Source organism: Priapulus caudatus, unplaced genomic scaffold (genome assembly GCF_000485595.1).
Source record: "Priapulus caudatus unplaced genomic scaffold, Priapulus_caudatus-5.0.1 Scaffold3, whole genome shotgun sequence".
In the NCBI taxonomy this organism is placed as follows: domain Eukaryota; kingdom Metazoa; phylum Priapulida; class Priapulimorpha; order Priapulimorphida; family Priapulidae; genus Priapulus; species Priapulus caudatus.
In genome coordinates, this window is record NW_014577064.1 from 183,501 (window position 1) to 195,871 (window position 12,371).

The following is a 12,371-nucleotide window of genomic DNA, read 5'->3' on the forward strand; positions in this document are numbered from 1 at the left end:
ACAGCGTCACAGCGTTAGCTAGGAGTGAGAGCGCGAGCGGTGGAACGCCTGCACGACCTGCCACACAGCGTCAGCTAGGAGTGAGAGCGCGAGCGGTGGAACGCCTGCACGACCTGACACACAGCGTTAGCTAGAGAGTGAGAGCGCGAGCGGTGGAACGCCTGCACGACCTGCCACACAGCGTCACAGCGTTAGCTAGGAGTGAGAGCGCGAGCGGTGGAACGCCTGCACGACCTGCCACACAGCGTCACAGCGTTAGCTAGGAGTGAGAGCGACGGATGCAGGCGTTCCACCGCTCGCGCTCTCACTCCTAGCTAACGCTGTGACGCTGTGTGGCAGGTCGTGCAGGCGTTCCACGTCGAGGACTTCAGCCGCGTCGTCGACATCTTCCGACGGCTCGTGGCGCTGAAGGAGGTGATGCCCGGCGGCGGCGAGGCGGCGTGGCGCGCGATCCTCGCTGCCGAGAGCCGCCGCCTCGACGGAGACATCCGGCTGCTCAGCGCCGAGCCGCTCTCCTGCCGGTTTGACGTGCGGCTGCAGCGGCTGCGCTCGACCTTCCTCGGCCTCAAGTACATCTACGCACAGATGATGTACACCGACGTGAAGGTAACCTCCCCGGGTGGTGGTGGTAGGGTTAGGGTTAGGGTTAGGGTTTGGTGGTGGTGGTGGTGGGGGCGGACGTGAAGGTAACCTCCCCGGGTGGGGGCGGGGGCGTAGTGGGGGCGTCGTCGCAGAGTTTTCTGTTTGGAGGGACGCGGTCGAGAAATCGATGAGGGAGAGGGATTGAAATCTGAGGAAAATGCTGAATATCACACGCTGGTTGGAATTTTTCAAAAACGTAAAAGTAAAGGTTAACGTTTGGGGTTTTTCAATAGATAAAAATCTCAGTAGGTGAATGAGAATTGCTGTTACAAGTCGTCAACGGACGTGACTGGTAGGTGCTCTCAGGCACTCTCAGTCTGGCTTTTAGAGGTGCTGCAAGAACGTGTTAATTCCAGCATACAATACGTGCAAAAACTATTGATCTATGCATGCCCCAGAAAAGCTTTGACAAATATAGCAATGTGCTGTGAGCTGATTGTTAATATAGTCTGCCCGTGCCCTGGCAAATCTTAATCATCAACGGGTGGGAGGTGGGAAGCAAACATAGAGTGCCCGGGAATACATAAATTTCCTCATTGTGTACCTGTACGATTTGTAGCAGTAGTTTTTATTTATCCGTAGAAACAAATCTTCAAAAATTAGATTTTAACTTTCACTTCTACTCGTGTTCAAAATGTGACGCGCGGCGCAATGTCATTGTTTTTCCTCCGTTCTGTTTAACTTGCGGTGAAAGTTAACGGAAATGCTTTAGCCGCGATATCTTATCGGCGCTATTCGCGCAACACAAGTAAGGCGTGTGTCGCGGTGTGTGTACACAGGTGGTCGGCTGCGGCGCGGGCGAGGCGCAGGTACGGACGGCTCATCGCGTCGTCGTTGCCGCGGCGATGCCTGACTGCGTGCGGTCGGTGCTGGTGAGCGACTCGAGCGTCGACACCGTCTGCTTCGACGACGTCAGCGACGCGGTCGTCGAGGTCATCCTCAGGTTCATCTACTCGGGGAAGCTGACGCTGCCAGAAGGAAGCCAGGTTGATGCCGACATGCTTGCCTGCATACACAAGGTGAGTCCCACGCTCGCTCGCTCACACGCATGCGTACTTCTCACGACGTCGTTCTTTTTATATTGAGGACATATGTTATTGTTATGTGGCTTTAAAGTATCGTGCATTGTAATTTTGGCAGGTCATGTAGCGTGCCATGTAATTTAAACAGATATGTTTGAAAATCAGTGTCCACAAAATGCTTCTGTTTCTGGCTCAACCAGGCAATAACTTTACAGGGATATATATTATGTTTTGAGATGCCTAAGACAATTTTAATGATTTAATATCTAAAATTTTCTGTGAATTAATTTTGTCAGTGAGAATTGCAAGTAACTTGTTTCATAAAAACATGTTAGTGGTAGCTGAATAAAAAGAAAGAAGACTGCCCTTCTGTATAGAATTGTCACCTGTCGATAAAGGCCACTTTTTGTGTTTCACTTAAGTGGCCCATATATACAGGTTTGACTAATTAAATATACAGCTTTAACGATGTTGTTTACTAGGAAGTTATATCGCTTTGTTTGACATCAAATTATCACTATGACGACATTTGTTTTTGACACGTTATCACGTAGGTGGCTATCAGCATTGAGCTACCGGAGTTAGCAGATATTGCACAGCAGTTGTTGGAACCTTTACACAAGGGAGATCTGTCCGAGCAGGCGTATAGAGTGACGTGTTCGGTCATGAAAGCTGGTAAGTGTAACAATTGTGAACATGCCCGATTAAAAACATTCGATTGCAAATGAAAGTTTGGAGTTTGTGGGTGTTAGCTGGTTATGTTACAGATATTGGGCAGTATTGGCCAGCATATGTTCCTGCATCCGTGTTGTCGAGGCACTTTTTATTGGCTTCATGTTTTGTACATGACGTACATAGTGTACATGTGTTTTTCGTCAACAGATGCAAAAGTCTGCAATATTTTGCAAGAAACAAGCTCCAGCCTGATGGTTCTGAGAGTGAAAATTCATTATGACCAGCCGGTGATCGTCAGTGTCAGTGCAGACAAGAAGGGTGCCACGGAAGCCATGCTAGCTGCAACCGTAAGTGCAAAAACTCAGTAAAAGTTGTAAGTGACAGACTCTCGTGTTGTTGTTGTGGGTTACGTTTTCACATGCTGTAAAAGACAGGAGTGTAATGGAATGGTATCGAAGAGAAGATAATGAAATAAAAGAAGCCTTATGTAGCACCTGTATACAGGGGTTCCCATGGTCATGGAAAAGCACGGAAGTGCATGGAAAGCATTGCAGTCATGTAAAGTTCATGGTATGCACTATAAGCTTTATACCATAATAGCAACGGTGACCCATAACCCTTCATTTACTATAATACATAATATGTTTTCTGATAATCGACGGACACTTGTGCTTGTACAGTACATGTCCTGGGCCTGATGGCTTTGTGATGGTAGTTTTCCAGTTCACAAATTTCATTGTAATGCACCTTTGAGCACAATGCATTTATAGAATTATTTAATCGTGCTCTAAACTGGGCGGCTGAAGGGTGTCATGCTCCTTTTTATCAAGAGCGAAATACGGGTTGAGTATGCCACTAGTCATTCAGTGTGTTGGAGTGCACTTATTCCGGGGCGAGTGTGCTTGAGTTGACTGATGGTGCACTCTATTCTAAAACACTAATTATTTTCTTGTTAAATAAGTAAAGGCTTTAGTGACAGAATTGATATTAAGGTTAAAACAATTGAAATTTGAATTAGGATTTAATAGTGAATAGAGGAGTGCAAGCTTTATTCTCCCTATGCTTCTTATCACTACTGTTTGTATTATTTTGCAATGAGTGCTTGCGCATATTAGTAAACTGCGCTAAATAAAGCTGTACATATATTACACGGTGTTATTACAGCGATAATACTGCTTCTGTGTCTTCCACACGCTACGAGTAACGTTTCATCTGGTAGAAATAACTTGATTAATTGTCCTTATTCTCCTGTGTTTATTAAGGACGTAGCCAGTACCCAGACCACGTGTGCGCCTGGTGTGGAGGAAACGGAGCAGACGCCTCTGGCCATATTCAAGCAGCAGGTAGACAGTGGTAGAGGGCGTGGTGACGCTCATAAGCCATCAGCGTGCGCTTGCTATGAAAATCGTATTAATAATGTCTCACTGGGCGTGGTCGCATGTTCGTACGAGAGCAACCGTAGGCCACCATTTGCGGAAGTCCTTTGTTACAACAAGTTTGTGTGATGCACGCACAGAAATGCTATTGATCAAGGAGTGTTCATCAGCTGTTAACAGCCATGTCTGAGCCGACAGTGTATCACAGTACGCAAAATACGCGTGGGTAAAACTTGTAATGCCTTTTTACTTTGTTTTTCTTGCTGAGCACAGGCAAAGAAGTTTCTCTGGCATTCTGGGCGAAGCTCTTGCCTGGCCAATGACATGGCGAAGATTAACATATTCATCAGGCAGACGTGGCGCGATCTTACCTATCAGCAGAAACGCATTTATTCGGTATCGGGCAAGATTGACTTTGACGAGGTGTGTAAGAAGTGGCGCGAAATGGGTAGCATACATGTCTTGTACCAGGCGTTAACGTGACAATTGGCCATTGAGTCCTTTTCCAACTGTGATAGCACATTTAAGCACACATGCATGCACACACGTGTGCTTGCCTACAGGTACCCGCACGCGGACGCCGGCACACACGTATTCACGCACGTACACTGGCGCAGACGCATGCATGCATGCAGGAACACACACCCACCCAAACAATCATACGCATGCATGTACACACACGCACGCACGCACATACACGCACAGACACGCACACACGTGCACAAATATATATTTATATGTATTTAATATTGGTTTTAAAGCCGCACTATGCGCATCCAAATGCTAATTTCTCCAGTGCTAGACTAGCAAATACTTCGTGTCATGTATAATCACACTACCTTATGGCAAAATAAACTCTAGTTCCTCCCATTTCACTGCGCGTTTGCTTAAAACCCACAAGAAAGAGGTGCGAAATCTGGTAATCTGGCGCCAACGCCGACTTGTTTGCCAAACAATTTGGCCTCGAAGCGGTTAGGTGACGTCACATGTTTTTATCTTTGCTACACCCGTACGGTTGCTTGGGAGAGCAACGCGAAACTGTCAACAACATCGGAGAATTTGAACGACATTGGAGGTATTTTCAAATGCCTTTTATAAGACAACGCGCAGTGAAATGGGAGGAACTAGAGTTTATTTTGTCATAAGGTAGTATGATTCTGCATGACACGAAGTATTTGCAAGTCTAGTACTGGAGAAATTAGCGTGTAGATGCGCATAGTGCGGCTTTAAGGGATATTGCAATATATATAGTTCATTTCAGATAGGGCTCACATGTATTGGTTAGTTTGGTCAAATATTTACATAATTATCTACCATGTCTACAGTGATAGATAACCTAATCTGAATCATGACAATGATGACATTTTACACTTTCAGATATTTAGTTTGGAGAAGGTTGCAGAGTTTAAAGATTTCTATAGTGAAGATGAACACGAAGGTAAGCATTTATAGTTTTATATCAGTAATGTTTTCATGGTGTTCCCACACATTAGGTGATGATTTCTTAGGATCTTGACTTTCCAATGTAGACGTTATAACATAGTAACATTAAACCGATAATTCGTCCCTCAAATGCTTGGTCAAGTTATACCGCATTTACACAAAATTAAGGTAAGAGTTGCATGCCGCGGAGCTACAGTTGCATGCCGCGGAGCAACAGTTGCATGCCGCGGAGCTACAGTTGCATGCCGCGGAGCAACAGTTGCATGCCGCGGAGCAACAGTTGCATGCCGCGGAGCAGGAGCGCAGACGCGTTCAAAGCTCGTATTTTAACGTGCGCCCGTGCTGCGTTCACGCATCACCCGCGCCGCCCGGTAACATGACTCGCGTCTATTCGCAGCCAAGCGCCAGCGTCCGGGACGACTCGCGATGGCCGGCAAGCAGACGGCGCGCAAGGAGAGCTCGTCGCGCGCGCGCCGCGTCGGCAACAGCGACCCGCGCAGCATCCGCGGCAAGACGTCGCGCAGCCACTCGCTCGCGCTGCTCGACGCGCTGGCTGCCATGGCCGAGGCGGACGAGCTGACGGACACGCGCGTGCACAGCTGCCACCTGAAGCGCGTGCACCGCGTCGTCATCGCGTCCGGCAGCCACCTGCTCATGCGCAAGGTGGCGCTGCTGGGCGCCACCGCGCAGTCGTACAAGTTCGACTACTCAGAGCCCGTCGTCGCCGCGATCTGCCGCTACCTCTACTCCGGCATGCTCGCCGTGAGCGAGGAGGTCGCCGACGAACTGAAGGCGTTCGCCGAAGAGTATGACCTGCGCGAGGTCTGCGACGCGATGTTCGTCTTCGGGAAGCTGCGTGAGATCGCGCGCTCGGGCGGCGACCCCGACGATGCTGTCGAGACGATCTTCAAGCGCTCGTTCTACGGCAAGGTGAAGGTGGGCCGCGGCGGCGACGGCAGCGGCCTCGAGTGCGTCTTCCTGATGCGCGAGCAGCGCGCGAGCGAGATGGTCGAGACGCTGAAGACGATGTACCAGAAGCGGCTGTTCACCGACCTGGAGGTGAGCGGCGGCCGCGAGTCGGCGCCCGTCTACGAGGTGCACGCGTGCGTGCTGTACGCGGTGGCGCGCGGCACGGCGTTCGCGCGCGACATCGTGGGCGGGCGGCGCGGAACGCGGCGGCGCGGGCCGCAAGCGGCCCGCCGCGAACGGCTACGTGCGTCGCGACGCGCTGCGGCTGCGCGCGTGTCGGCGGCGCCGTCGAGCCGCTGCTGCTCTACTAGTGTACGTGGGGCTGCTGCCAGCCTCGCCACGCCGACGTCGCGCACGCGATCCTGCGCGGCCAGCCGCCTGCTGCAGCTGCGCGAGGTCGAGACCGCCTCGCGCGCGTTCCTCCGCGACGCCGCCGTGTCGACGAGGACGCGCGACGAGCGGATCGCCGCGGCGATGCGCGCAGGACGCGGCCGCGGCGGACGAAGCAACCCGTACGTCCGGCTCACCGACAGCTGTTCCTGCTGCGGGGCTCGGCACGACCACGCGATCCGTCGACCTGACGCACCTGACGCACCTGATAGCGCCGGACACGCTGGAGCGGCGCGGCGGCGACGAGGAGGAGGAGGAGGAGGAGGAGGAGCTGGGCGCGCGTGGGAAGACGCTCGTCTGTCACCGCTGCGGCACGCTGTTTGAGCGCATCGCTCACCTGCGCGCTCACCTCGAGCGACACCGGCCCGCGCCGCACTACCCCGCGCTGCTCTACCCCGCGGAACTCGCCGCCACCTTCAGCCGTGCGAAGCCGCTACGCTCGTGGCCCGCGACGAAGGGTCGGCTCACCGACCTCCGACCCGCGATCAACTGCCTCCAGGGGGCGGGCTCGTCGCTCGCGTACGGCTACCTGATGTGCGAGTACTGCCTGACGACGGGATTCGCCGACATCGAGCAGCTGTTCCGGCATTTCGGGCGGCCCGTCGACGGCCACTCGCCGATCACGCAGTACCGGCACACGCGCATGTTGAAGTGCGCGAGCTGCGGCGTGAAGATACGCCTGATGAACATCGACATCAAGGAGCACGTCATCAACCACCACTGCGTGGCGCCACTGACGATCCTCAGCCACCGCGAGGTCGACGACCACCTGTGCAACGTCTGCGGACACGTGTTCGTCAACCTGCGGTTTCACATGGCCGACGCGCACGATGTGTACCTGTAGCCGTCGCCGCCGCCGCCGCCGCGACACCGACGACTCCTCGCGTGCGTGCGCTGTCTCTGTCGATCGTGATTGCATGCGTGGTTGCGCGTGTCTGTTGGCTGGTCACCGTGGAGATGCAGTAACGAAGCTGCGATGCGAGTTGCAGCCGATTTTATGGAGAATTTGCGTTAACTCGGTTCGTCTTTGGAGCGGTGCGAAACGATCGGGTGTAAATATTGCACATATTGTTGGATGTTTACAGATATAAATAGTAAGTGTAAACGCAGGGCTTGATGGTGCCGTGCTGCAGCTGTACATGTGTCCCTCGTATTTAGGTGTAGATAAACAGAGCGTTGGATGAACAGATGCAATGACATGCGGTTAAAAAAAGACGTCAACTCTTGGCCGCCTGACCGCGATCATAGTCCAAGGTGTAGAAAGGTTGCGCTGGCTGCACCTTCAGTTCACAGGATGTAATATAAGCATTCTCTGGCACTTCCGGAAAACGGCACGTGCTTATATATTGAATGATTCATGTCCAATATTAGAAAGTCAACTTATGATAGGTGTACTAGTGTTTCCATTGGCTGATCAGCTTCAGTTAAGTCCCAGGGATATGAACGACTCACTGTGATGCAACCATTATTATTCGCGGTTTGCATTTTTCTCGTTTTATGAGCATGTTTCTCGTTTTATGAGCATGTTTTATTGTAACGAATAAGGTTATGGAATACGTATGAGGGTCAGTGTTACTTACATCTGGCATCAAATTTCTGGTAATACTGTGAGGGCTGTTTCTGACGGTCGTTTGGAGTGTAAAAGCACAAATGTCCCTACGACAAGTTGAAACTAAACTTATAAACTGAAATAACGTGTAAGCAAACCTTACTCTTACTGTTGGTGTGATACACTGATATTACTAGTCGCCATATTACAGTTCTCTTTTCTTCACTTAGTGATGTTCTTCATAAATGTAATTTCTTCTCAGCTTTATGTAGGCTGCACCTGATCCTGCATCTGTTGTGCATCGTAAATGCTGCACAGTCGATTTGCTACAGTTCTGAAATGCTTGATTCATGTACACGAGTTTTCTGAAACAATTTATAATAGTAAAAATAGATACTAGAAGTAAATTGGCATTAAAACTAGCTGTCAGTCACCCGCGAGGCCCAAGAGACGTTAGTCATATGAAGCATATAGGTAACCGTGCACTCGTTTATACATAGCGCCCACCTTCTCTCTGTGTTCTATTTCCTGTGTTAGTTCTTAAAAATGTAATTGTAATACTTATAGTGTGCAACATATAAATGTTTAAACACGATTGTTATTTAACATCCTTTCCTCTGTTCCTCGCCAACTGCTATTGTGTAATAGTCAATGTCATTGTAAAGTTTGTTGTCGGCATAAGTCATCTGGTACGTGTAACCTTAAATATGTATACATGACAGGGTTGTTGTCTAAAATAAACAGATTAATGTTTGAACACAGTGAAGTTGGTCAGTCATCAGTAAATGCCACATGTCAACGTGTACAGTCCAATCGCTTTTAAAACTATCAAAATTCATTTTTAAATTTACATTTATATATCAGCTGATAAATACTAAAGGTCGTTCAGTGACGTAGTGTTTGCATAACCGGCCCTCCGTTGTGTTCGCCCTCCGTTTTGCCTTTAGCAAGGGAAGTAAAGTATCTATTCTTATAGTGTGACCCGAGAATCAGCAGTTCACACACACACACACACACGCAAGCACGCGCACACACGCACCCACGCACACGCACATAAGGTTTACTAAGTGTATGTATTTTGTAAGATTTACTGATAAGTATGGTCTAGTATGCGAACATTAAATTATTTTACATTTGACCCATCGAAACACGATTGCACATGTAGGCCACCAGCCATTCACTGCTTTTCCATTTCTGCCATGCGCACAGCTTGTTATAGACTGTTGTGTGAGGTATAAGCGTGTCTGATGAACATCATAGTGAACGGAATGCAATTTGTGTGCGAGTTCAAATGTGCCACATCTCACAAGATTCGCAAGGCTCCTACTTCTCACTTTCCCAAATCACACACAGCTCCAGCTACTATGACATACACAGATCTCATGATTATCATTATTGTCTTTGTCACAAATATTAATTGTGTCATGTTGGTGGATTCCGGTGATGAGATACCGTATGAAGAACGACTAATTAGATTAATTGATATTAATGACACGGCACGACCAATGCATCCCCTCGTACAAAATAAAAAATCTTAAAGGCAGCACGTTTTGCATATTACGTGTACGATACATTTTTCCCCAAGATTTGATACAATGTTACAGCACATACATTTATAAGACCATGCAATTTTGGCCAATGACACAACTATCGAAGTACGTGGTCACAGCCAAAAATTCCAATTCCAGTCTGCCGCCTATTGCACAGCACCCGTGTGCATCTTCACATGAACACTAAACCATCTACACAATAATATGCATATATGGTTGATCACCGTGTACTGGGAACCACTCCCACATACAGCCATATATATATACTGTATACAGCTCATATACAGACAAACATAATTATCACGTCTTCAGTAGAAGCTAGCTGATTGCCGATTTGCGTTTTTCACAGGGAATATGAAAATCAATGTACAAAAATACTCTTTGGTAGAAAACGTTAAGAAACTGCTTGACACCTGACCAGATTATATACGTATTGAAATATTGGAAATATTCCTCATGAAAGGAAGGCAAAATGTGACTGTAGCAAAATTTTTTTACAAAGCATTAGGAACCAATACGAAATATAGTACCAAACCCCTGAAATCGCTCATAAAAATTATCACTCCATGTCACGATAAAAACGTTAACAAAATGGCATGCAAACAAGCCCATATTTGCATACAAATATTTAAATAGGAAAGGGAACATCGTTTGACCAGCAAACAAAAATCTAAATGCTCTCGACTTCCTACAGATGAAACATACATGCACTCTTCAATTATGACTACAATATACTTTGTGAAAATTGTGCTGTGGCCAAAATGATAGTATACAAGGGTTAACAGATTACTGACCGTCTAGACACACTCAAAACTGCTCGGTTTCGTTGGCACAGCATTCACCACGTTTATGCGTGGTGTGGTGTGGTGTCAAAGGACCTCTATCAAATAATCAATAGTCTGTCTGACTCGCTGTACACACGCGTTCATTCAGTGTATGGGTGTGACACAAGTGTGCAGCCACACCAATGCGCACTGCATTAGCTTCCTGATGGCCTACACTTAGAACAGAAAGTGATTGTATCAAAGGTTAACTTAACACCATATAATATATATATATATATATATATATATATGTGTGTGTGGGTGTGTGTGTACTCTCTCAGCTGTTCAGCTACTATAAATCAGGGCAATACAGCCATAAATATTTGAATGTTTTTGCAGCGTACAGTCGCGGCTCCGTGTATGATGGTCGTTCCGGCAGCGTCCACCATGTGGCGCCGTCTTCACGACAAGAGTTCGCTTGGGACAACGTCCAGCACTGATGCCCGCACCAGCGTCTGTCATTCGCCGGTCGACGCGCTGCGATCTCAGATGCCGATCTCGGTCGGCACGACGATCTTGCATCCACTGTTCATGTGTTGGAGGAGCTGTCGCTTGAGCGCGCACACCTGCTCACGCAGCGACACCGCCGTCTGCGACAACTCCGAGTTCTGATTCTTCAGGTCCGACACAACGCCCTCTAGCTGCGAGATGCGCTCCAACTTGCGCAGGCGACACTTGCTGGCAGCGACCCTATTGCGCTCGCGCTTGCGCTCGAGTTTGATCACCTCCTGATGCTCCATGTTGACGGGCGAGACGGGCGGCGTGCCGTTCAGGCAAGGCACTGTCTGTGGCGCCTCCTGCTTTATCGGCGGGAGGCTGTGTGCGACGGGCATCGTGACGGTCGTCTGCAGCGGCTTGCTGAGCAGAGCTGAGACGGGCGGGGGAAGCAGCGACGCGGCCGTCGAGGAAGGCGTGAGAGAGATGAGACCGGGCGATGACAACATGGAGACTAGCTCTGTGTAGTTGGGTCGACTGTCGTTCGACCCGGGCTCCTGCCTCTGCAGGTTAGCGAGCGCCTCGACGAATCCCTGCGCGTACATCTCCTGTTCTTCGGTGACGCTGCGAGGGAACACGAACTGCGTCGGCGTCGGCGTCGTCGTGATCGCGCCATGTTGTGCTATGATGAGCTTCTCCAACTCGGGAGACTCCAACTTGAGCATGTTCATGTCGGGCGACGTGAGCAAGTTCGTGATTCTCTGCTTCTTGCTGGACGTGTTAAAGTCGAGCGTCATTCGTCGTTTCAGACCTGTCATGTCGGCGGAATTCGGATTGTCGCCGTGGTTGATTACGTACCGACCTATCGACGTTTTACCGTTGATCTTCCCCATGCCCGTGGTCCTCATATCGTCTTCGTACATAGTAGTCTCCATCTCTAACATCGGCTTTGGAATGTATTGCACAAACGCAAACTGAGTCGCTGTCAGTTTCTATAAAACCTGTAGTAAACGTGGTACTAGCAGAACCCAGTACAAAACATCAACAAGAGATACTTCATCGAGCAGCGTACACTTCGTTATGAGTCAGCAATGGCGATATGGTCTGTTATATACGTGACTCAGCCTCTAAATATACCGTGATGTCATTTCCGACCAATCAGAGCGCTGGAAAACTATCTCATATTTATAAATAGCACATGAAGTATTGCCCCACATAGCGCAGACAGGAGGATTGGCGCGCTAGTTCCGGATGTACGTGATGACGTCACGAGCAACAGATTTCTATCTTCCAAATATGGAGAAAGGCACATGTGGCGCGTGCGCGTTGCATGTTCGGCGTACACCTCGGTGTTCTTAGATTCACTCATAGATATTTGTGTGTTTGTAGACTTTGTATATATCTATGATTCACTGCGGAAGTGCTCGTCGATAGCTAAGAGCATAACACTTTACTGGGTCAGTTCATTTATATATACACACACACATATATAAACA

General features: G+C 49.0%; 2 protein-coding genes across 2 annotated transcripts in view; one reads left to right on the forward strand and one right to left on the reverse strand.

Annotated features, from left to right (window-relative positions):
* Positions 1-7,361, forward strand: part of LOC106820843 — an 11,552-nt gene extending 4,191 nt beyond the window's left edge. The window contains exons 5-13 of the mRNA XM_014825432.1: positions 340-606; positions 1,422-1,661; positions 2,219-2,339; positions 2,547-2,686; positions 3,602-3,682; positions 3,989-4,138; positions 5,093-5,153; positions 5,556-6,310; positions 6,843-7,361. Of these exons, the coding sequence (XP_014680918.1) occupies positions 340-606; positions 1,422-1,661; positions 2,219-2,339; positions 2,547-2,686; positions 3,602-3,682; positions 3,989-4,138; positions 5,093-5,153; positions 5,556-6,310; positions 6,843-7,361 (2,334 nt within the window). The remainder of the gene's footprint in view (positions 1-339; positions 607-1,421; positions 1,662-2,218; positions 2,340-2,546; positions 2,687-3,601; positions 3,683-3,988; positions 4,139-5,092; positions 5,154-5,555; positions 6,311-6,842) is intronic.
* A 2,253-nt stretch (positions 7,362-9,614) lies between these two features.
* On the reverse strand, positions 9,615-11,976 carry LOC106821123 (transcription factor AP-1-like). Its single transcript, XM_014825807.1, has one exon. It carries the CDS (start codon positions 11,817-11,819, stop codon positions 10,926-10,928), a length of 894 nt encoding a protein of 297 aa, XP_014681293.1. The 5' UTR covers positions 11,820-11,976; the 3' UTR covers positions 9,615-10,925.
* Between the last annotated feature and the right edge of the window lie 395 nt (positions 11,977-12,371).